Below are 25,022 nucleotides of genomic sequence, written 5' to 3' on the forward strand. Positions count from 1 at the left end.
GGCATGCACCACCACCATCCAGCAAAGTTGAAGATTTTTAGTGTGTTTTGTTTTGTTGAGAAAAGGTTTCACTTTCTGGCCTGGATGTAAACCAGTCTGGTCTGTTACTCTGAGGATCCTCCAGCTATGTCTTTCAAGCTATAGGTTGGTGCAGCCAGGCCTGCAGTCATGCTTAAATGACATGAATAAAATATTTTATAGGAAACTTTCTGGTATTTCCTCTTTTAAGAATATTTGACATTAAAAGTATGCATTTTGAATTATCTAGGGACAGTTTAGCCTAACTTGCATTGTGTATTTAAGAAAAAAAATTCTAGCTGCTCAAAGGATTTCTCTTTCTGCAGCATGGAAGATTTTTATCCAAATAAAAATCATGGCCCTGACTCTGGAATTGGAAGCGATAATGGAGAGAAGCGATTGTCTACAACGGAAGTGAGCCTTTTCTCTTGCTGGCCTGTGTTGTTTTGCTATTTCTTAGAGCTTTCAAAAAGAGGCACTTGTATGCATGGGAGTTTCCTTTTATAGGCAGACATAATTTTTGTTATATTTTATAACTTCAAATGAAAGAGTACCTACTGTAAAGCAAAAGTTTTGTAATTCCTGTTTAATCAAGGAAGCCAAAGCTTCCTTATGTGTTTCATTTGTACTGTGTGCTTGTTCCTTTCAGCCATCAGATGATGACACAATCAGCCTTCACTCTCAAGTCTCGGAATCGAATAGAGAGCAAACATCAAGAAATGACAGTCATATAACAGGAAGCAAGCCGGATTCTCAGAAAGGTAATTCATTTGGTGTCTCTTCGGTTTAATTCATTTACACAGCTCATATTAAAAATCATAGTTTTATTTAAAATAGACTTCAAAAGTTTTAAGATCTTAAGATATAACTTATATTGAAAAAAGGAACCTTTATCATGAGCACGAACATCTATTATATTTCATAATATTAATCTGTACCTAGACCAGGAGGTGTATGATTTTATTGACCCCAACACGGAAGACGTAGCAGTTCCTGAACAAGGCGATTCACACATTGGATCATTTGTTTCTTTCCTTAAGGTAAGTAAGCAAAGCTCAACGACCATTGTTAACATTTACTTCATCCTGATCATATAAAAGTATACCATGTAATTTAAAATGACAATTTTGCTTTTTATAAGGGGAAAGAAAAGTGCTCTGAAAAAACTCAGAAAAATGAAGAACCAGCAAATGAAAAAAAGTAAGTATGCTTTCATTTTTAAAATACAGTGTGAATTATGAATACTTGATTTATTCATTATGTGTTCCTACTTGAGGGCACTTGAGAAGTTTTTCATTTGCCATTGCATTTCCCCATGCCATGTTTACATAGTTAACTTTCAAGTACTTCAAAGTAACAATTATAATAGACATTTGCTTTTTCCCTTGAAGTTGAATAATAATCATGCCTACTATTTTGCTACCTAGAAGGACTATGTCCTCACAAATCCTGCTTCATTTGAGTTCTTCATAGCAATGCCATCAGCATCATTTTGTCAGTAAGGAAACTGAGGCCCAGAGTTTTGAATTTCTCGAACTTGAGCTTTCCGTTTCTTGATTTAACATTTTATATTATCTGATAAAAGGATATATACTGTATATTAAAAGCTCTTCCCTAATACCCAGTGTCAGAATTGAGTTTTCTCCCAGCTTTCCTAGTTTTCTCTGCACAATGTGTTTCCTTCAAGTGACTTTTTTGGTAATCTTGTTGACTGCTATGGTTTGAACTCCAGGCCTCATGCCTGATAAACACATATTCTCTAAACTACACACCTAGACCTGGGTTCATTTTCTAAGCACTTGTTAATAATCATCTCTCTTACTCAGTAGGGAAGCTTTGTTTTGTAATCTTTTCTTCTTTTGTAATACTGAGGATCGACTGTTCAGTCTTCAGCATGGTACTAGACAAGTACACTCTACCACTGAGGTATAGACTCAATTCTACTTTATTAATGAGATTTTAGACAATTTTACAGATGTATACGAGGTGAAGTAGTCGTTCTCATTCCCCATGTCACAACTATGCCTATTATCTCTACTCTCCACTGACATTTCTAGCACATGGTTCATGTCTCTTCATTTTGTTCTGTGGCCCACTGAGATTAATTGAAATGGGGTGACTCAGTAATGGATATACAACTAAACACAGTGGTTCACTCTGTCCCAAACTCTATCAATTGCCAGTAGTTCAGAAGTGATGGTTAGTGCGCCATGAATTCCCTGCTTCCTTGACCTATTTTTGATAGGTCTTTTTTGGCCCAAAAGAAGCTAACTATGTTTTTTTGTTTGTTTGTTTGTTTTTGTTTTTGTGAAGTAACTGTTTACAGCTCTTCACTATACCTTTTTGGCTTTTGTTTTCCTCTGTATCTTCTATAATGTTCTCAGAGCCTTAGAAAGAGTGATAGAAATGCCTTGCTTATGGATTCAGCCCTCTTTTTATTTTGTATTAATTGTATTTTTGACAGGGTTTCGCTATATTTTCAAGGCTAAACAGGGCCTCATTCTGTAGTCCTGAGCTGCCGTGAAATTGTGATTTCCTGCCTTAGGCTCCCAAGGTTACAATCCTGTGACACCATTTTGTTGTATTCTTTAGATTTCCTTCTATTAATTTCTTTCCTCATAAAATGGAGAGAGTGCCTTAAGTTTGAGTGGCACCAGTGTCTGTAAGATGTCATGACATGTAATATTGTTGTTGAAATTATTGTTATTTATGGTTATTTTTATTAAATTAAGTGCTTTTGACATAAAATAATGAGAATTTTGAGAACAACTCATTTTTAATTTAGTTTTTCATGTTAAAATGATGTACTGGAAAATATGAATATTTTTATTATTTCTTAATAAATCTATAAACCTTGATCTGGTGAGGGTAGTGGACTGTGGAGCTCAATGATCAGTACCTGTAGCCAATCAGGATATGGCCATCCCTGGATTTTTATGTGAGTGCTGGAAATCTAAATGCAAATTATTTAATAAAATAAATTTTATTAATATTTGAATATATTTTAATAATTTCTGGAAATGAAAATGTCACTTGAATAAATTTTACATTCCTCCTATATAAACTGGTTTTTTTTGTTGTTGTTTTACATGGAGCTTTTTAAAATCCAAATGAGTAAAGTTCTCGAAACACTGTGGCAAAATAAAACATTTTGATAGTAGTTTTTCTTTATTTTTAAGAACACGACATGTGAAGCTTTTCAGTCCTTTTTATAATTGAGCAATGTGTATTGTTAGGTTATGGTGACCATTATACATTTTAAATTCAGCACTACTTGATAGCTACAGTTCCATTGAGTAGAGAATGCAGATGTATTTTCCTAAAATTCCTTATATCTCATTTTAGTATTTCACATGGCATTTATAAATGACAGTTTCAATATCTAGATGTTGACACAGTACAGTTGGCTTTACTTTTTGAATAACTGTGTTTGTTTCAGACTTGACAAAGAACAGTTACTTCCAGAGGAAGAAGATGAGTTGAAAGAAGTAACTGATTTGAGGAAGATAGCTGCCCAGTTACTGAAGCAAGAACAGAAGAACAGGTATTCTTTTCAGTAATGAGATTTGAGTAGTCAGATCTTATCCGTAAAAGATGATCAACTTAAGGAGATGAAGTTTCAAGTAAACAATAGGAGCCTTTAAGTATTTGTTTTCAAGTGGTTAAAAGATCAGAAGGAAATCCGTAGGAGATAAATATAAACTTTTATATATATAAAACTAAAAGAGTGTACTCAGTTCGGCACTATATTTATTTATTTTGAGGGTGCTGGTGATGAAAGTCAGGGTTTTATTTGTGGCGGGCAAGACATCTGCTCTGTAGCTATACCCCAGCCTTAGTTAATGTACCTCACATTTTACTTCTGTGTTAATCATAGTAACTGATTTATCTGCCTATATTGATCATAGCTCACAGTAACATTATTTACACTATAAGCATTTCTTTCTAAGTATGAACTATACTAGTAAGGTTTATTTATTAGATTTTTATAACAGATTCTTAGTTATTTGGGATATACTATTTCCCAAGAATAGTGGTGAATTATTTAATTGTTGCGTAAATCAGTTCAGAATTTGAGTACCTCAAGTTCACACTTCAGTGTTTCTTGGGTGAACAGTGTTTTCTCCCTGTAGTTCAGCTTTCTTTAAATATATATCTTTGCCAACAAGCAAGGCATTTCATTCATGAGTATATAATCAAGCTAAGTTTATTTAAATATTTTCTGTGTGGAGTGTATGAATGTGTGTGCACACATGGAAGTCAGAGGTCCAAATCAGGTGTCTTCTTTACATGCTCTTTACATTATATTTCACTAAAGCTCATGCTCACTTTTTAGCTAGAGGTACTGACCACTGAGTCTTCAGGGTCCACCATCCTCATCAGATCATGATTTATACACGCATGGTAGCCATTCCTGGACTTTTATGTGAGTGCAGAAAATCTGAATGCTAATGATCTGTCCCTTGAACCTTCACACAGACAATACCCGGTTCTGAAAGATATCTGTATTCCCCCTGGACACCCACACTCCAGTGTCATCCCCTTCCCCATGTCCTGCCTTTCTGTGTTTATAACCCCTGTGTGAATGAATTATGATTTGAGAAAAAATAAATCTGAATGCAAGTCCTCATGCTTGCATAGTAGACAGTTTACCTACTGAGGCCAAAGCCCAGCTTTTGTATAAGAAATGTGCTATCTTACTACTATCTACATTTACTGAGAATCTTACTTTGATAATTTTGGCTGAAATATTTGTTTCTTTTTCATGAGGAAATTAATAAAATAATTTTGCTATATTTAGGAAGAATAAGTAGTATTTCTTTTTACTTATTCAAAATACATGTTTATAATTAACATGATGATCATGTCTTGAGCCATTTTATATTTAAATATATTGGCATTTGTTTTAAATATATCATTAAATCTTAGCATCTGGCACTGGAATGATGGATAGTTTAGGGATTAAGGAAACTTTTTGCTTTTCTAGAATACTGGAATTTTTTTTCCATCACCCAAGTTCGGTGGTCTCCTGGGGAGACCAGGGGATCCAATTTCTGACCTCCAAAGGAATCCACACATGTGATACAAAGTGACATATACATACATGCATACTTAAAAGAATGCTTAGCATCTGGGTATAGTGATGCCTGCCTCTAATCCCAAACCTAATGAGGCTGAGGGTGACCAGTTGATAGCCAGCCTGGGCTGTATAAAGCTGTGTCTCATAATTCAAAACCAGCCCTGAGAGGATGTAGCAAATGAGTGTCCTGCGTGTCTAACTAAGTGGTGGAACTATTGTCCAGCATGTGTAGTGGCCTAATTTGAATTTCCAGTACTACAAAACAAGCAAACCCTACAGTGCTGGTGAGATGGCTCAGCGCATAAAGGTACTTGTGGACAAATCTGACAACTTGAGTTTGATCCCTGAAGCCTATGGCAGAAGCAGAGAACCTAACCCCACAGGTTGTCTTCTGAGTTTTCCACAAATGCTGATGCATGCAAGTTTGCAAAACTGACAGGCATACACAAAAGAAATGCGTATGTAAAACCAGAAAGACAAAATAAGCAAATGTATTACATGAGAAGTATTGAATCTGCTTTTAGGTAAAGAAGCGGACAATGGATAATACGATAAGTAGCCATCTAGTACCATTTTTGACCAGCAATTATGTTTTCTTTTTAAAATGTTGTACCAGAAAATATCACTTACCTGTCTTTATCATTTTTTAATGAATTTTCATTCTCAGTTTACATTGCTTTTCTTGTATCACTGCTTTATGTTAATGTTTCTGTGTGGTTTACTGTTTAATCTTTTCTAACAATTCATTTATGTGCCCCCTAAAAATAACTTTTGAGATTATAATGTGATTATCTAATTTCCATTTTCTCTTTTCTCCATCTAATATCCTACATAATCCTCCAATTCATGGACTTTTTCCTTTAATTGTTGTTATATGTCTATATGTGTAGATATATGTACATGTTTTGCATATATATTTATTTTGTATACAGACACACACACACTCCTAAATACATGTATACAACCTGCTCAGTCTGTATAAATTGTTTGTATGTTTTCAGGGTTGATCATTTGGGTTTTAATAACCAAATAGTGTGCTCTAATCTGCCTTTTACAAACTTGTCACAGTAAGGTTTTGTGGAGCTTGTGTGTTGATCACTTGGGTGGTTTGACTTAGTGAAGCATACTACCACCAGCTCTTGGGACATAAAAATTACTTGAGTTCATGTTTCCTTTAGCTTGCAGATTTATATTTATTTTTCATTATGAGAAGAGAATAGTGATAATTTTAAGAATCTACAGTAATATTCATTTTCCCTGTGAGACTTTTGTTTTAGATTTAAACTTGCCATTCATAGTAATTTCTATATTTTCATCTTTACTTCTTATATTTAGTTTTTTCTATCTCTGTTTCTTAATTATTCCCTGTAATTTAGATTAGGGATCATCTGAGTAGGCCAACTTTTGTAGGGTTTGCTTTGGTGTTGCCTTTGTAATTAGTACAAAATGGCACCTAGCATTGTGACTTCTGCCTATTAACACCGAATGAACAGCATTATAATGTTTGTTGATTGAATTCTTAAAAATTGTAATATTTAAAGTTAACAGAATTCATTTGTTTAGACAAAATTTCTATATTCTCTGTAAACACTTTAATTCAAGAGATATATAAAGCTAATTTTGTCTTTATCTGATTTTCTTATTAATTATCTTTTTATATGTTATCAGATAATAATATAAGAACTATTTATATTAAGCATTGCTCTTTTTCACTATGAGAAAAATAACAAGGATTGTAGAGTCTTTTTAAAAATAGCAATCTTTTCCCATAAGACAAAATGTAACTCTCACTTACTAGGTAAAGGAGAAGTAAACTCACTTTTTAAAAGTTCTACAGAGCAGATGTACAATTTATTTTTTAGGTTTTAATAAAATGATTATAGATTTTTGGTCTTTTGTTTATTGTTATTCCTGTTTAAAGATTATTCATATAGTATAAGATTAACCATATGTACCAGAACATATTACCCCTAACCACCCAGGACTCCTGCCTTGACTACATACTGAGTTGTTCTTTTGCTTACCATTGCTTGAAATTAAACATAATTTTAGGTCTAGGCTAAAAGGAACCATGTTTATAGTCTCAAACTAGGCTTGATTGGAACAACACCCATGTTGAGTTCCATGATGATTTTGTCATAGCTCCTTTGCCACTTGTTTACCCTATACTAGTTAGTTAAAACTTTTTATTTGCTGAGGAAGTTTTTGCTTTTATTTTATGAATAATACCGTCCTAAAAGATTAAGAAAAAATTAAAGAAGACAAAATTATTAACCAAAAACTGTGGGGCAAGTGGTCAGGGACTAGAGTGCCATGGAGCGGACTCACAAGGCTTCAGATGATTATAAAGCGGTCTCTTATTTCTCTGCTTACAGATTAAGATTCTGTGAAGCTAATACAGTGGTGTGTGTCTGTTTTCTAACTACTCAGGGGCTGGGGTTAAAGGATTTTTGAGCCTAGGAACTGGGCGCAAATTGTAGAACATATTCCTAAGGAAGATGTGGCTTAAATAAAGTATAGGAAACTAGCATTCCCCGTGGAAAAAAAACTCAACCAAAAATATCTTTAAAACTTAGCATCTTAAAAATAATTTTATGAGATGAATAGATTGTATATGTCTGCTTATGACACTATGCCTATACTTGACAGTGCATTTCACACTTTAAAATGAGTCTCTAATAGATTTCATGTCAATTTAAAAAATGATTTATGCTATTGGGGATCAAACTCATACCTTATACATATAACTAAACATTTTCACCACAATTAAATGAAACTTATATAAAAATCATGCTTTTCAGAATTGAGAAGTAAATTGAGAAAAAAGAGCTGAGAACAAAAATGCTAATATCAGAGTATTTTTTAAGTGTGTATGTGTGATTTATGATAAACAAGAATATTCTTAATATTGACTTGAGAATAAAAGAAGGAAATTCTGTTAAAAACACCGTCGTGATGCTCTATACATTATTTATCTATTTCCTTACATTTTAATCAGCCCTACTTATTTATGTAATCATTATAAAAATGATTATTATGCTTTACCTGATTATTATACTGATTTTATTGTGGAGTTTAGCTAGCTCTTTAATATTTGGTTATTATCCTAAAGGAAAGATTATTTTATATGTGGATTTTACAATAGCTTCAGTTAACTGACTCCCATTATATAATTGCCCTGCTAACTTATTTTTATAGAATTTTGATATGTGTTCCATTTTCATAAGTATTTTATTTGCTTTTTAGGTATGTCCTAGGAGTTTTGCTTTTCGGAGAAATGATGTGCTACTGAAATACTTTATGACATAGCTAAATAACATAAAAGTAATTATTAAAGGTCAAATAAATGAAGTAAAACTAAAATGGTCAAAGAAATCAAAGGTGGCTTTTGAGAAGTTTATTGCTTGTATTTAGAATTATAAAACACATTATGATATGTAATTTTGTATCTGATTATATCAACATAGTTTGAGGAGCTATTATGTTAATATTAATTTGTTATAACTACTTGTATACTTACCCTTGAAACCTAGCCATTCCTTCTTTTCTGTTTCCTTTACTAATGACTTCCTTGTCTTCTCCAAAACCATCTTCCTTCTCCCATCTTTTGGTTTGGTTGATATATGTGAAATGTGAATATAGATGGAGGCCTTTAAGTTATAGAACATCATTCAGTGACAAACTCTTCCAGAGGACCAGAGCAGCAGGACGGAAATCAAGGTATCTAGAGTTGGTGGAAGCCATAAGCATTAAGGGGCCAGACTTATGTGGCTGAACTGTCTTAACATTTTGCTTTAAATAAGTACTGGGAACTGTGTTAGGGAAGTGTCTTAATAATCTGGATTAGACTTTTAGGTAAAATAGATATTTAGTTTTTATTTATCACATAGTAAAACACAAAATTTCTGTATATATCCCAGAGTTCTACATAGGTCAAAATTTAAATACATTATACATTTTTTTTTTACATTTATGCTGGCTTCAACTATTTGTTTTCTATTCCATCGTATCAGTAAGTGGCATGGAGAGCCATCATTTTTATCATGGTGAAAATCATAATAGCTTGACCAGTTTCCCCTAACAATAATTCTGACTTTCCTTCCTGAGTAGTATTTATTGTCATTTGTCTTCTTTTATATTTTTTTAAATCTCTATTTAAAGCCTATTTTCCTTTGTTATTTCTGTAATTATGCATTTGGGGATCTAATGAATAGCACATGCACATATATTTTTTTTTAAATGTGCTTAATTCTGTGATTGTTTGGCTCAGAAATACAGTTGTTTGGGTCTAATACTTGACCTTTCTCACATCACTGTATCCTTTTAGCGAGGTTATGGTCTGAGCCAAGCTAGTGAAGATGTGAGCCTGGCACCACCTGACTGCCCTATAGTCCCCACAGAGCCGTAATTAGCAGTGTGTGTTTAGTTCATATACAGTATATTTAGATTTTTTAATACTCTTTAGATTGTTGATGTCTAACGAATTCTTTTAAAAGATAGATACTTTATTAATTGCAGCACTAGTTTTAAAATTAATCTACATTTCTATGTATAATAATAATGATTAAATATGTTCATTTATTTATTTTAATTGAAGATGATTACTAATTTGCGAAAGTTGACATTGAGATTAATACTTGGAATTAGGTAAAGCCATGGACAAATAGTTCTCTTTTATAGGTATTCATTATTTTTTATTTTTGTTCTAATACTGTTTCCTGTTGAAGGTTTAAGAGATTTTTGAAAATTTTAAAAAGGGTTATCATTTAACACTGATTTTTGCTTTTAAAATTAATGTTTATTATTTGGCTTTTGTCAAAATGATTGTAAACTACAAAAATAACTCATGTTATTTTCTGTGCTGATAAAAAATGACTCAAAAGGGTACCTAAAGTATCTCTTTATATTCTGTGTCAGACTTAGATATACACAGAGTATTCATGCTCTGACTAGATAGCATATAAATTTATAGAGCAAAGGTTTCTAAAACGAGATGCAAGACACATTTAGTAAACTTAATACTTTAAAGAATGTGTTAATGAGCATCTGACTCTAAATAACATTGAAGTATCATTTTCTAGTAATGAACTTCATGACCTAGATGCAGTTTATTTGGGACAAATATGTCATATGTGTGCAATGTTCTCTTCAGTATAGTTTGTAATCACTGTGTCGATTTACTTCTAGGATTCTTAATCATTCAACTTCTGTCATGAGAAATAAGCTGAAACAAACTGTGGAATGTGAAAAGAGGTATAAACATATCATAGTCCTTATATTTGGTGTATTAAAATGAGACTTGCTACTCTGACAGTGGTTTTCCTTAAAAGGCCTTTTTACTGGATACATGACGTAGATTTAATATAAGTAGATAACTTGGAGATCAAACATCACAACATGAGTTCAGTTTAGCTTTCTATAAGTAAACCCCTAGATTCTGATTCTTTTTGCTTATTTGCTTACCATTTGTCTTGATTCATTCACAAATATTTATTATACAGATGTTACCACCAGGTATAATTGATTCTTCATCATCGGTTGTGGATTTTTTGTTACTGTTTGCACTTTCATTACTTCCCACTGGGTTTTACTAAACTCTTGATTTTGTTTAATGACTTAGGTTTACAGATATGATGTTAAGAGAATTAGAAGGTCCAAAATTTTCTATTTATTGTTGTTTGTGGCATCAAAATTATGCTTCATCTAACTCCTGGCTCTACACTCACATAGTATAAATTTTCAAAGATAGGCATGCAGAGGCACACACCGAGTTGCCGACTGTTAGATGTTAGGGTATATGTGCACTGTTCTTATCTCTTCAAATGGATTGCCTTATTCAATCATCACAATACAATTATGAAATTGTTATTGTGGAAATCTTCATTTTACACATGAGCAAACTGAAACTCGGAAATTATCATAATTTTCTCAAGATCACATAGTAAGTGAGAGAGCCAGGATGCAAACTCTGATTTGTCTTATTGCAGAACCTGAAGTTGACTATCTGTTATCTATCTATCTATCTATCTATCTATCTATCTATCTATCTATCTATATATCTATCTATCTAATGTACATTGAGGTTTTTGCCCACCCACATGTATGTCTCTGCCCACCCACATGTATGTCTCTATAAAGGTGTCCAATGACCTGTAACTGGAATTACAGATATTTGTGAGTGGACATATGGGTGTTGAGAATTGAACTTGGGTCCTCTGGTACAGTAGCCTGTATTCTTAACCACTGAATCATCTGAAGTTCAGTCCCAGAATCTGAAGTCTTAATGTACAGTAACAGCATTGACAACAATACATTTACTTCAGATCTTTGCATCTTACTGAATTATTTCCATTGATAGTGCACAGTTCCATGTAGATTTCTATCGGCAACTTCATTTTTTCTTGTATGGTTCATCTGTCTAACCAGGTGACTATGAAACTTCTTATGTAGTCACCCAAGTCGGCAAATTTATAAATATCTCACTATTATGTCTTCTTCCTAATATAGTCAGTCATGCAAAATTCCCATCAAGCTAGCCATCTTTCCATCCTCTCTTACTATTGCACTCATGTTGGTTCAGCTCCCATTGTTTTCCATTTGAGTCACTGTGCCAGTCTCGGTCTATAACCCCTCTTTTCAGGTTTGCTTAGTTTTAAATTGTTTCTGTATTATTAAAGAAATTATTAGAGGCTGTAGAACACAAACCTGACAATGAAACACCCATTTATTACCTTCTAATGGGTACTCAGACCTTTTATGGTAAAGGTTAGAATGTTGAGGTTAATCACAAGCTTTTGCTTATCTTCACCCTCAGATCAGAGCCTCATCTGCTGCACTCTCTTGAGTGGCACCCTTTTGAGTTTAGGATCATAATTCTACGATTTATCGTGTTTTGATTTCTATATCCTGGTCTGACTTTCATGTTGCCTACATTTTTCCCCGCCTTTGCTTTATCTCTTAGAAGTCAGCTCACTTTTGCATGGTTGTAGTGAGGGCTTCATAGTAGCCAACCTCACTGTGGTAGAAGTATTTTTAAAAGGGTTCACACAGTAAGACTGAAAGCCAGAGGGATTTAGTAATAAAGTTAAATTTTAGTTTTTTAAAAATGCAATGCAACTTATTCTCATAGGAAGCAACTATAGCTCCTATAAAACTCCATTAACCCCTTCCAAAGACAGGCTCTCCATTCACCATATAATAGTGTTTTATGTTCCACTAGTAAGGTTTAACCACAATGCTGAAATTCAAGCTCTCAGCAAACATGGGCCTCATGAAGAACACACTATATTCAAGACATAGCATACCCTTCTTCAAAATGTGCATATGCTTATTTTCATTTGTTTATATATGTGTGTGCATCAGTATATACAACAGTGTTTATATACAAGAATGTGCATTGATATATATCACAGTATTTATATACATATGTGCACCAAAATACATTATAGTGTTTATATGTATGCTGTGCATTCATATATACCACGTCATGGTGAATTTTGTTGTTTCCCTGTTATTACCATTTAGATGTACAGTATGAATGTTTGACTTCTCCATATTGTACTTACACTTGCTCTTGTTGTGCACTGAAATGTGCTTCTTCTGGATATTCCCCCTCTTCAGAAAGTGCTAACTCCATTCTTACTGTGAAGCAGCTGAAAACCCCTTCATTCAGTTTGTCATTTGCTCTCAAACTGCATAGTTAATACTTTACCAAATCATTTTGATGATTGGGAATATTTCTAGAATCTGATCACATTTTATTGACTCCACTTCTGCTAACCTTTCTCTATTCACCCCCAACAGTACCTCCCTGGGGAACACACTTTTGCTTTACTGTACAGGTACTCAAGAGTCATTTCAGGTCAGATCAGGCCTGAAGCACTTCATTCCTGAAAATATAAATGGCAATATATTTGAAGAGAAATTGTTCTCGTTTTGATATTACTAAGAGAGTAGAACAATATTCCATCATTGAGAGGTGTGTGTGTGTGTGTGTGTGTTGACCAGTGCAAGTGGGGTTATAGAATATGAGGTGCATAGTTCAGGCAGGTATGTGTACATTGTATGACATGTGAAGGGAGCTTGACAAGTGCTTTATTCAAAGAGGTATGCATGTATGTCTAGTGTGAGTGTATGTGTGTATGTCTCTGTGTGTGCACATGTGCATGCGTGCGTGCACTGTCCTATGTCCTTGCTTGCCTCATTATATTGTCCTTTGGGCTATATGTGCCCCTTTATCTTTGACTCCTAAATATAGGGACTGTCTGGAATCTACCTTGCTTCTTTCTCCCTTCTCCGTGGAGTAAAAATTCTCTTTGTGTAGCAACCTGGACCAAGCAGGACATTCATCTTTCCTTATCCATTTCTAGGATTCTTTATTTACATTTAAAATAAGTTTGTTTAGTTGATAAGTTTCTGTATTTGACAAGAGGTAAGGAATCTAGGGTTTTTAATCTCTCAACCCTTTCTCCTTTTTCTTACCCATCCTCTGCTGCTGTTTCTGTATTTTACAAATAGTCATCCAATAGTTTATGTATTATTTTTTACACATTCTACAATTTCTGTAAGTTTAAACCTCATTTGTACATAAAGGTCCTGTACTTAAAATTTTGTACTTTATCTCCTATTGGAAAAAATCTACAAATTCTGGAATTATTGTATTTTCATATTTGTTTATATTTTATTACTCCCTAGGGATAGAGATGTCCCTTGTACTTTTATTAAAAATTTTATTATCTTCTATCTTCCTACTCTTTCTTCATCCGTTCCTTCTTCTCTCCCTTCTCTCTCTGTCTGTTTGAAACAAGTTCTTACTCTGTGGCCTAGCCAGGTATCCAAGTCATGTTGCTATGTCAGCCTCGTGAGTGCTGAGCTGACCACTATGAGCCATCACGCACCGCTTTACCCCATGTCCTTTAGATTGTTAAACATTTTGAGTGGGTTTGCGTGTGTATATATGTCTGTATCTGTCTGTCTCTGTGTCGGTGTGAGTGCATGCCACGTGTGTGTATGTGTGTGGATGGAGGCCAGAAGAGGATGTTGGATCCCTTGAAGCTGGAACAGGCCCTCCATAGCCCCTGTTAAGTCATAGATGAAGCTCATAATTAGTGATTCAGTAGACAATCAAATGTTTGTCTTCTCAATTCGTTGTCATTTATGAAAGGATTTATTCGTGTATTTATTTAATATGTGTGTGCATGTGTATATATGTGCATGTGTGCTATGGCACAGGTGTGGAGGTCAGAGGACAACTTTCAAGGATTCAAGGAGTTACTTCTCCCCGTCCACTATCTGGAACCCAGGGTTCTATCTAACTCAGGTTGTCAGGCTTGATGGTAAGCTAGTACCTTTATTTGCCCACTCACCTCACTGATCCTATAACTTGATTTTTTAAAATGTAATTTGTTTTCAGTAATATTCTGTGTACTTACTGTATATTTGTTATATTGTACTCAATTTATACTCTCCAAAATAGGTTGCCCTATCTATAAGGTTAATATACAATAAACCCATGTTGATGTTTCTTTTGGAACAAAGTTAGTAGGCATTTAAAATTTGTTGATTTCATCAACTTCAATTTATATAATATTACTAACCCATGTGGTGGTTACTACTTCTTATTGCAGCCCTTGGAAGGTTGAGGCAGGAGAATTGCCATGACCTCTTGGCTAGCCCAGGCTACATATTGAGTACCAGGCCATCCAGTGCTTCATAGTAAGACACAATCTCAATATAACTCAACATAACATAACATAACACAAAACAACACAACACAACAAAATGAAATATAGGTATGGATAGTGTTTATGTTGTTGCATTAAAGCAATGAGAAGACAAATTTGTTGTGTATAAAGTATGTGAAATGAATTTAAAAATACCTTAAGAAATATTAAAGCATCTTTAATTTTTTAGTGTCTCAGCAGATGAAGGAAACTCACCGTTATCACCTCTTGCATGGCAGGTAAGGGGAAATAAAATTTATAACAAATATATTATTTTGTTGTCATTTGTTGAGTTTAAAAAAAAAGACCTTTCTCATTATAGCCATTAGAAAATCAGAAGGATCAAATAGTTGATCAACAGTGGCCGGAATCTCAGCCTATAATCTGGCCAAGTGAAGAGAGGAGACGGAGCAAGCAGCTCAGGAAAGAATATTTCAAGGTAAATTAATAAATTTAAAATTTTGTTTTTATTTCATACTTACTACTTTTTACTTTTGACACTTTTGTTTTAAATTAATAAATGTCACAACTGTGTCGTCCTGATTGTCCTTGTTGTGTAGGGTAGAGATATGCTACATAAATATACCCACAAAATTTCAGTAACTCAAATTATCCATATACACTGTGATTATTTTCAAATAGTTAAAAAAGATGAATGTTTGTGTGTTATACTGCTCATTGTGGCAATTAATTTTATGCTTATTTTTCTTTTTTCTTTTGAGGTAGATTTTCACAATGTAGCCCAGGTTAGTCTCACATCAGTATCTTCCCACCTCTGTCTCTTTTATGCTGGTATTTTAGAGGTGAAACACTAAGCATGGCTCAGAGAAAGACTTTAATTGAATTTGTCTCAGTAAGTAGTTCAGAAGTCTTTTCAGACAGCATTTAAACCATGTCTGTATAAATAAGTAGTTGGAGACTGGTCCATACTTTCGTGTTGTATTAGTAGATTTGCTTTGAGATAGGGTCTTTCTGTCTTGGACGTGAAACATCTGGCCCTGATTGTCCTGGACCTCTCTATGTAGACCATGCTGACTTCAAACTCACAGAGATCCACATGCCTCTGCATCCCAAGTGCTGGGATTAAAGGTGTGCATCACTACACTTGATGCAGTAGATTTCTTGTGATGGTCTTTTAGTAAAGGTAAATTAAAATGCGAGACCATATGAATTATCTCAACTTTCTATTGCATTATTATTTATCTGTATTTTAAGTCTTCTATATTTGCAGGTGTGAGTCATTAGGATTCTGAATAGTTTTTAATATTAGTGAGCATTTACTCTTGGAATTGACTCATATAAGCAGCACAAACTTGGTCCTTTACCCCAAATAGCAAACTGTGCTATCCTCTACTTCCCTAAACCCTCTTCTCACCAAATAGTGATTGTTTTATCCAAGCATATAGTACTCTGCTAAGTTACGCATTATTTCAAGTTCAAGCCACTAATAAATAGGATTTATTTGTATTTGTATGTTTGGTAGAATTTGGTACTTCTGTTTATATTAATGTTTTTTCATATATTGGAAAACAACATGTGTTTGAAATTAGCATATTATCAAAATAAAATGTATGTTTAAGCAAGTACCTTAAATACATTAAACTAACTTTGGGCAAATAATTATTGATTGATTATTTTTGAACCTTGGTTTTTGGTTAATTGAACAATATGAGAGATAATCACATATGAAAAAGACAGGAAGGAAATGGGCAGGTCATCCCAACGAGAACACTTTTATCAGAAGCATTTGCAGCTTGGCAAAGCACTGAATAAAAATATGTTTATAGGTGATGTTTGATGAAATTATTTTTGATGTTGTATTTCGGAGCAATATTTGACATTTCTTTGATTTCCTTTATCCTAATATAACAAGACCATACTGATTATATTTATCCAAACAATTGTATCAGAATTTTCACATGCCAGGTACTGTCATGAACATTTACACATATTAGTCAGTTTACCCTTTAGAAAATCTTCAATAACATAAATGAAGTTATCATTTCTAGTTTGCATACAGGTATATTAAGGCGCAGAAATTCAAGTAGTTTGTTAATCATACAATTGAAATTAGAATTCAAAGCCGTTACAATGCTGTTTCTCTTGTGTTGTGGAGAGCTTGATAGAAAATGACAAACACTAACATTTAAACAGTTTCGTTGTTTTAAAAATATTTTGTATTAATTAAAGTTAATTGAGGGATTAGTAAGCCTTTATCACAGACAAGTGTTTCTTGCTTTACAATCATCTTTTATTTGTTTATTAACTATTTTAGTTTTAATGGCTGACACATTTCTTCTACTGTGTCAATCATATTATAAAGTTACTAAGAGAGAAAATATCTGAAATAGTGGTTAGAGAACCGTCACGCAGTAAATGTTCATTTCTTTCACTTTTTTTCCTATGCAATAAAGTAGGTGTAAACATAATCTTCAGTCACTGAAAAATGCTTTAAGGGCATGTGTAGTTCTTCTCAATTGTCAGAAGATGTCAGTGTTAGGACATTGCATAAAAAATTAACTATCAACAAATTATTCCTGTGTTGTCAGGAAAATAAAAAAATTATATAGTACTGTGGGTATAACTCCTTGATAACTTGCTTAGTATGCTTAGATTATAGGTTTCATCTTCAGCATCAAAACTGAAAGAAATACATAACCTGGAGCTCATGGTCCATTATTAAATCATGTCTGTAAAATGCATTAGAGGAACATGTCTCCCGTCTGTAATTCCTAATACACCTCAGTTTGGGACTGAGATACTAGGTATGTCAAGTATTTTTTTCCCAAGGGATATCAAAGACAGAGTTACATAAGAGGGACAATTAAATAGAACACTGAATATCAGGTAAAAAATTTTGAAACATGATCTGAGAGTTAATAGTTTTGAATGATGGAACTTCTATGAGCTCCTGTTTCTACCACTGACTTGCAGAAGAATTAAATGTACTTTGGTAAGGAATCAGAAAATAAGAATTCTAGTGATTGACACAGTGTTTTATTTGACAATGTATCACTTTGTTACATTGTCAGATAATGTACATTGAATAATCTATACATTTCACAATAAATTGGGGTAATAGTATGTATAATTTATATGCAGTTGTTATAAAGATTAAACTTCTCAATACAAATAATGTATACTGATATATAGTAAACAATAGTTCTAAATGTTAGCTTTCAGTACTATTACTATCATTGGAAAGTTGGCATATGCATTTAATATAGTTTCTTTAAGCATGAAATCAGTAGATTACTTCTTTTGTTGTGCTAAGGATTGAACTCAGAGTTTAAGAGATAGTAGGAACCTTATCTAGCCCAGCTTCTTAAAACAATTGCTAATGTTTTAGTATAGTGAAATTACAAACCATATGAGAGATTCTAAGAACCCTTGATAGGGTGATAGTTTTAAGAATTCAGAAGAGGTTAGCCAAAATAGTTGATTTGATGACTTGTTGAACACAGTGAGCTTAGAAAAAGCAAAGACTCTCCAACCTCCTAATGCTGCCACACTTTAATACAGTTCCTCATGCTATGGTGACCTCAACCACAACATTATTTTGTTGCTATTTCATAACTGTTAATTTGCTGCTGTTATCAATTAAAATGCAAATATGTGATATGCAGGATATATTATATGTGACCTCCAAGCCACTCACAACCCACAGGTTGATAGCTGCTTTTATAAGATAGCCCTGAGAGAATGGGAAATGGGTCTGGCTTAGGAAGGAAATGCTACTTGACATATTTTGAGGCCTTGGAACAGTGTCACTCACTGCATTGAATGTGAGAATAGGAAAACTGTTTAAACTGACTATGTCTGTAAGTTTTACTGCAGATAAGTTATTAAAAGTACCAATATAGCAATAAGCCTATGTGTCATTATAAATATAAATTTTGCGTGTTCAAGGAAAAATAAACCATGCATTTGAATTGTTTTTCAGTACAAGTCAACAAGGAAGAATTCAAGCAGCAATGAGAATGAGGAGGTGAGACAAAGGGTGTTGCTGATTTGAAAGATTTCCTTTCATATTTAGTAGGCTCAGTGATAGTTATTGGAGCCCGGCTGTCAACTGCTTTGATATTGATTTAAAGCGTGTGTTTCCTACAATAATGAAAATTTCTGAGCATTTTCATATGGTTACTAATTTAATCATTTCATTTCTGGTGTATTCTGGAACACAATTTCTAAAATAGTTTTAGAGCTTTATGGTTTACTGTGACTGTGTCACCCTTCTGTTTCTGTTTGTTATCATTTCCCACCTTTACTTTCCTAAATGGCATGTTAAGACTTTATTTCAAAAGTGGGCATTTGTGCGTATGATGTGTGGGCACAAGTGCGGGTGTGTGTTCCAGAGCATGCATGTGTGGACGTTGGAGGACAACAGTTAGGAGTCTCTGCTCTCCTTTCCTCTTGGATTCTAGGTATTAAACTTGAAGTCATGTTGTCAGTTTTTGGAAGAAATCCCTTTTACCTCTTGACAGATTAGATCTAAGTTTTTAAAAGAACTTTCTTCACAAATTCCGTTCAGATGTTTTCAATTTCAAGTTTTTACCCATTTCGCATTATTACACGGTTTCTGCTGCACTACTGCAGAAACAATATTTCATAACCAAAATCTCCAATTTATGTGTATATTTGGTTGGGAAAATTGATAGCCAATTTGATGTTTAGTACTTGGCAGGGCATGTGAAATTAAATTACACAGGGCAAAAAGATCTATATTAATTACCTTTGCCTAACTCAAAAACTGTTTTCTTTCCATGTCCTATCAAATAGTATTTATGGAGACTGGAAAAAAAAGCAGTTGTTTCCAAAGCTTCCAACTACCTATCTTAGTATTAGCACTTGTGACATATCTGAAGGCAAGTTTTGCGTAGGTGTATTTCCTAGTATGTTGCTGCTCATGACCTCAGTCAGTTCCTGTATGCCTGCTGCTGGCTTTCCACTGAACTTTACAATCTCTTTGACATCTCATTCCTCCCTATGTCATAATCCACTGTATGCACTCTAAAGTTCTGTTGTCAGTGCTCAGAATTTCGGTGACTAATGCCAGTGTACCTGATGGTCACCCCTAGTTTATGTTTCTAATCCATACTTACTATTGAGCCTTAGGCACTTGTTGTAATGTGACGTCCTTTGTAGTTCCTTAAAATCTAAGTTTCTCACCTAAGGGTCCAATACATTTATCTGTTTTTCCACATTTGCTTCAAACAAACTTGCTTTTTAAATTTATGCAGTCATTTTTAACCTCGGTTGCACATTGAAAGCCATGGTAAGTTTTAAAATAATACTGATGGCTGGATCTTACTCCCAGATGTTCAGATTTAATTGGTGTGTGTGTGTGTGTGTGTGTGTGATATGATATGTTTAAGAGTTTTCCATTTAAAGTCACTGAAGGCTGAATTGATAACTACTTTATGAAATCAGTATCTTCCTTCTAGACAAAGCAGAAGTTGTCAAGGTGGCCCAGAGTCAAACCTAGCCCACTTGCTATGCTTGTAATTGAAATGTAAATACAAAAGGACTGCAATCATTTACCTATAGATGCCTATCCATCCTAATGGCAGTTTAGACCATATGTCTAAAATGTTTACTATCTAGCCTTCTACAGAAAACATTCTGTGAACTCCAAGCTAAAGGTTTACTGTGGCTGTGCTCCCTGCCTTTTCACTGTCACTTTTCCCCCACTTGTGTCGATATCTAATCCATTATTGAAACCCACTCTCTCTTACTTAATTTTAGGCACTGAAATATTTTATCTACACACCCACACCCCACCTTCTTTTTCATATTTGCTTCCTTGTCATACATCTTTGGTCTTTTTTGCTTGTTTCCTAAAATGGCTTCCTTGCCTTTCTGTCTTTATATTATCTATCTATCTATCTATCTGTCTGTCTGTCTGTCTGTCTGTCTGTCTCTCTGTCTGTCTGTGTGCCCTTTGTCACCTTCCAGTGTCTTCCTTCGTCCATTTCAACCTCCTTTTTTGAGATAGTGTCTGTTAGTGAATCTGAATCTCCCAGATAGGCTTGCTGGTCTGTGAGATCACAGATTCACCCTCTTTGCCTTCTCATTGCTGGGATCACAAGACATGCCATCAGGTTCACCATTGTAAGTAGGGGCTGAGTATTCCAACTCCTGTCCCTATGATTATACTACAAACACTGAAATGTCTTTCCCACCACTCTTCTCTCTTTAGTCCATTCTTCTGCTTTCAGACTGCAAACACACGAAAATACAAGAAGCCAATTCCTTTGTTTAGAAACCTTCAGTTTCACCCATGCCTTAAAAGTAAATTCTTTGACATTTAAAAATAAAGTCCCTGGTAGCCATAGCAGCAGAAACTCACAGCTTGCCCTCCTTTCACCTTTGTCATCCACAGGAACATTTGCAGTCATCTTTTTCTTTTTGTTGTTTTAAAAAAGTTATTGCTCTGTGTCTTTGTTCTTATCTTTTTTGATTTACTTAGTTTTTTTTTTTTTTACTGACTTGTTACTTTCTCAATAAAGTTACCTTTTTTCAGCATCCCTTCCTTTCCTCCAGTTTCTTTGGGATTCCCTACTGGGCTGTACAGAGACTCGGAATGATCTAATAACTATTCACATTAATCTTCTCTCTATACTAAGACATTCTCTAAGGATGGTATTTTACCAAATTTCCTTATTCTTAGTGTGTAGAACATTATTTGACATAGTAGGTGACCAGTTGTCATCTGTCAAATGAATATTTGTTTTATGTGGTATTCATCTTCCAGGTTAAATGTCAAAATTTTTTCATTAGTTTAGCATTAGAATATTTATTTAAAAACCACGAACCCTTTATTGTCTTTATTCAATTAAATTCTTTGTAAATAGTATTCTACTTATACTAATATACATTATCTTCCAGATAGTTTCTTATTAACTATGATGACCTCTTGCCAGCTTTCATTGATGGGTCTCAGATGCTTATACATCTTATCTACTGGGTCTAGATTGTAGTTCTGGTTCTATAAAATATTTATAAATAATTAGGGTTTCTTATATAGAATCTGATTCATTATTAGTTGGAGCCAGAGATCATTCCTGTATAGCAAATTCCCCGAGAATACTTGTATTGTAGTTCACCAACAACCTTTAAGTGGCAAGGTTCTAGATTGTACATTGTCAATTCCTCCTTTGATGTTTTATAGGAACAGTCTTCCATTGTCCTTTTGTATGTTAAAATCATCATTGTGTATTTTAATTTCATCTTTCATGTTTTTATTTTTATATTTTAGCAAGAGAGTGATAATGCTCATATGTCACCACAGTCTCCGGTATCATCTGAGGTACAAGTTATTTTAATGATTTGTATCTTTTCTGTGTTTTCCAAAGAGTTTTTCCTTGCTTCCTTACTCAAAACATGTCTTATTTTTAATTTTATAAAGAAACTTATTGACTTTAAAAAATCTGTAGTTGATTACTTTGTACAAGTCTTGTCTGTAAAAAATTATGAATATCATTCCTTTGTATCAATATTCCTAGTAAATTACACTCATTTGTGGTTTTCTGTGGAACATATGTCTACATCACAGAACGTAAGTCACTTTATGAGATATATGCTTTCTCATCTCTCTACGTTTTAAAATAAGTGGTAGATCTTAACAATGGCTTTGGAATTTTAATTGAAAATTTCCTGTAAGCATTGTGCAATGGCCTTTGGTTTTTCTTGTAACCAGTTCGGTCTGAAAACAATGCAAAAGAAATGTCCTTTTTCCACGAGAAACAATCCTGCAGTGGATTGTTCCTATCGACAGGAGGTTACATTCTTGCTGGCATATTAAATCTAAAGCACAAGGGGAGAGCTAGTATATGAAAATCGTAATTTTTAACAGTTTGTTCAGATACTCTGGTGGTTTGAATAACTATTTCTTTTACTTTAATCTATTGTTTTGCAACAATAAATCTAGAGCATTTTAAATAGTACCTCACTTAGTTTATTTAGTATGCTACAGTACATTTTCATCAGCAGGAAAATGACAGTTCATTTGGTGAATTTAGGTCTTAAACTGTTTGATTGATCTGAATTCATTGTATAAATTTGATCATGTAATCTCATTATATGTAAGTGGATTTATTTATATTTTTAGAAAGCTAGGTTTCATTCTGTATTAGTTTGTGTAGTTTGTATTATAAAACTTCTATAGCTCTAAGCATGCATTTAATAAACACATTTCTAAATTATATGGAAAGAAAAATGATACTCATGGTGTTAGGGAACAATTTAAATTAGGATACCCTAAAATTAGTCATAGTTGCATGATTTTGTAAATCCTTTCTCTGTAAGTTATAACAAAGGTAGAGGTAGACATGACTACCACTGGGTTTGTATAGTTGATTTATGATATTATGGTCTGTGTCTACCAGGTTATGTATTAATGTCATTTTTTCCAGATAAGTTATATTTCTTTTATAATTTTTGCTTGGGTTTGGATTAATGGAATTCTTGTTCAGGAATTCATAACAAATTAACCAAACTAGTGGGGGCAGCACATAAGGCTATAGACGGATAGGATGATGGCCACGTGCACTGTAGCTCCACTGAGCTGCTTAGTATATCTAGAGAAGATTCAGACACCTGGCAGAACTCTGACTGCTTCAATTTCACGTGAAAAGAAAATGGTAAAGCCTGTTTGTATATCACATTAACAAAGTCCCTAAACATAAATATAGTCCCGTTTTGTGTACTTTTATAATTTTGTAGTGAAAGAGACCAGTTACTTTCCCAATTTGTCTAGTCAGTAAATGACAGAGAAGTAGCTGAGGTTTTGGCCCTACCTGCTTCCCAGAGTTATCACCCAGAGTAATAAATCACTGCCGTGAATTATAGTGATTTATTTTATAAATCATACAAATATGAAAGCACTTTCAATCTCATTTAATTTTTACAACAATTTCATGGAATTCGTCACATTAAAATTAAATGTTTCCACAAATCCATCGTAGCCTTTCACTCCAATTGCTGATTTATTTACATCCATAGCTCACCACAGCTTGCAGAAGCACTTTGAAATAATGTGCATTCAGATGGAAGACATAGTTCTTTATTAGCATATATTCTGAATCCCCTGATCATGTAAATATGACGATTGGCCTCAAGCGTTCTCCTGCTAAGTGTCAAGTTAGTAGTAGATACAGAGTCCATGTTAATAAATCTTTTAATTGAAGTGTGCTTCATTACTTTACAGACTAACCGGATTCTTTTTAAAAAAAAAAAATCTATCACACCTTGTTAATGGTCTTCCCTTTTGTTTTTTTTTTTTGTTTGTTTGTTTGCCTTGCTTTTTTCTTTCTATAAGATTCTAGGCTAGTGAACCACTTCACCGGGTAAGGGCTTTTGCCACCAAGCTGGACCAACTCAGTTTGGTTACAAGGACATACATGGATGAAATAGAGAAGTGACTGCCCCCAGTTGTCTTCTGACTTCCTCTGTCCCTCTCCCTGTCCCCCAACACACACATACACACACACACACTCTCTCTCTCTCTCTCTCTCTCTCTCTCTCTCTCTCACACACACACACACACACACACACACATGCACACACACAACTTATTTTCTTTTAAAAAATTAAAGGAAAATTAAAAAAATCCATACCCAGGTAACTTAGCAATATTTATTGAATTTTAAAAAAGTTAACATATCAGCTTGAATTGAAATCGAGGTTGCCTTTTTCATGGAAACATTGGAAATAAATCTCAAAATTGAAGCGGGTATGAATAAGTACCATGATAGCTTTGAAACATCAAAAGTTTTCCTCTTGTTGTTTTTTTTTTTCCTTAGGAATATGACAGGTCTGATGGCTTTTCCCATGGTCCCTTTGGCTTGAAGCCTAGATCAGGTAAATATATAGTATAGTTTTTAAATAAAATTTGTTGTCTACGTTGAATCTAGAGTTTCACAGCTTAAATGCATTGGAATCCATAATTTTGTATACTCAAAGCTTCTTTTCCCTCTTCTAAAGGCAGTTTTCTCTTGATCTTCTTTGCCTTTACAATCCCCATCATCACTTCTTTCCCATTTCTTCGAGCTCCTGTAACCTCATTCCTGCCTTAGGTATCTTGCAGTCTTATTTCTTCTCTGCTGTGACTGCTGTTAGAATGTGCCCTCTGCCAGCAGACAAACACTCGGGAATTATAGCACTCCATTAGATTGAGGTTTAAAACAGGAATCTTTTTCATT

At 33.9% G+C, this 25,022-nt stretch overlaps 1 protein-coding gene and 1 non-coding gene across 4 annotated transcripts in view; both read left to right on the forward strand.

The window, feature by feature from the left end:
* Positions 1 to 25,022, forward strand: part of Lrch2 (leucine rich repeats and calponin homology domain containing 2) — a 75,711-nt gene that overhangs the window by 42,442 nt on the left and 8,247 nt on the right. Inside the window, exons 7-18 of one of the 3 annotated variants that reach the window (XM_028773870.1) lie at positions 345 to 432; positions 668 to 779; positions 961 to 1,058; positions 1,160 to 1,218; positions 3,458 to 3,562; positions 8,741 to 8,818; positions 10,286 to 10,351; positions 15,011 to 15,059; positions 15,143 to 15,259; positions 18,764 to 18,808; positions 22,079 to 22,129; positions 24,624 to 24,681. In XM_028773870.1, coding sequence (XP_028629703.1) covers positions 345 to 432; positions 668 to 779; positions 961 to 1,058; positions 1,160 to 1,218; positions 3,458 to 3,562; positions 8,741 to 8,818; positions 10,286 to 10,351; positions 15,011 to 15,059; positions 15,143 to 15,259; positions 18,764 to 18,808; positions 22,079 to 22,129; positions 24,624 to 24,681 — 926 coding nt within the window. The remainder of the gene's footprint in view (positions 1 to 344; positions 433 to 667; positions 780 to 960; positions 1,059 to 1,159; positions 1,219 to 3,457; positions 3,563 to 8,740; positions 8,819 to 10,285; positions 10,352 to 15,010; positions 15,060 to 15,142; positions 15,260 to 18,763; positions 18,809 to 22,078; positions 22,130 to 24,623; positions 24,682 to 25,022) is intronic. The other 2 variants (XM_028773871.1, XM_028773872.1) reach the window with 2 other exon arrangements.
* Positions 22,481 to 22,609, forward strand: LOC114626496. The gene has a single exon (XR_003712248.1). It is a non-coding gene; the product is annotated as a small nucleolar RNA SNORA35 (small nucleolar RNA).

The sequence above is a fragment of the Grammomys surdaster genome, unplaced genomic scaffold, assembly GCF_004785775.1.
Source record: "Grammomys surdaster isolate TR1022 unplaced genomic scaffold, NIH_TR_1.0 236, whole genome shotgun sequence".
NCBI lineage: Eukaryota > Metazoa > Chordata > Mammalia > Rodentia > Muridae > Grammomys > Grammomys surdaster.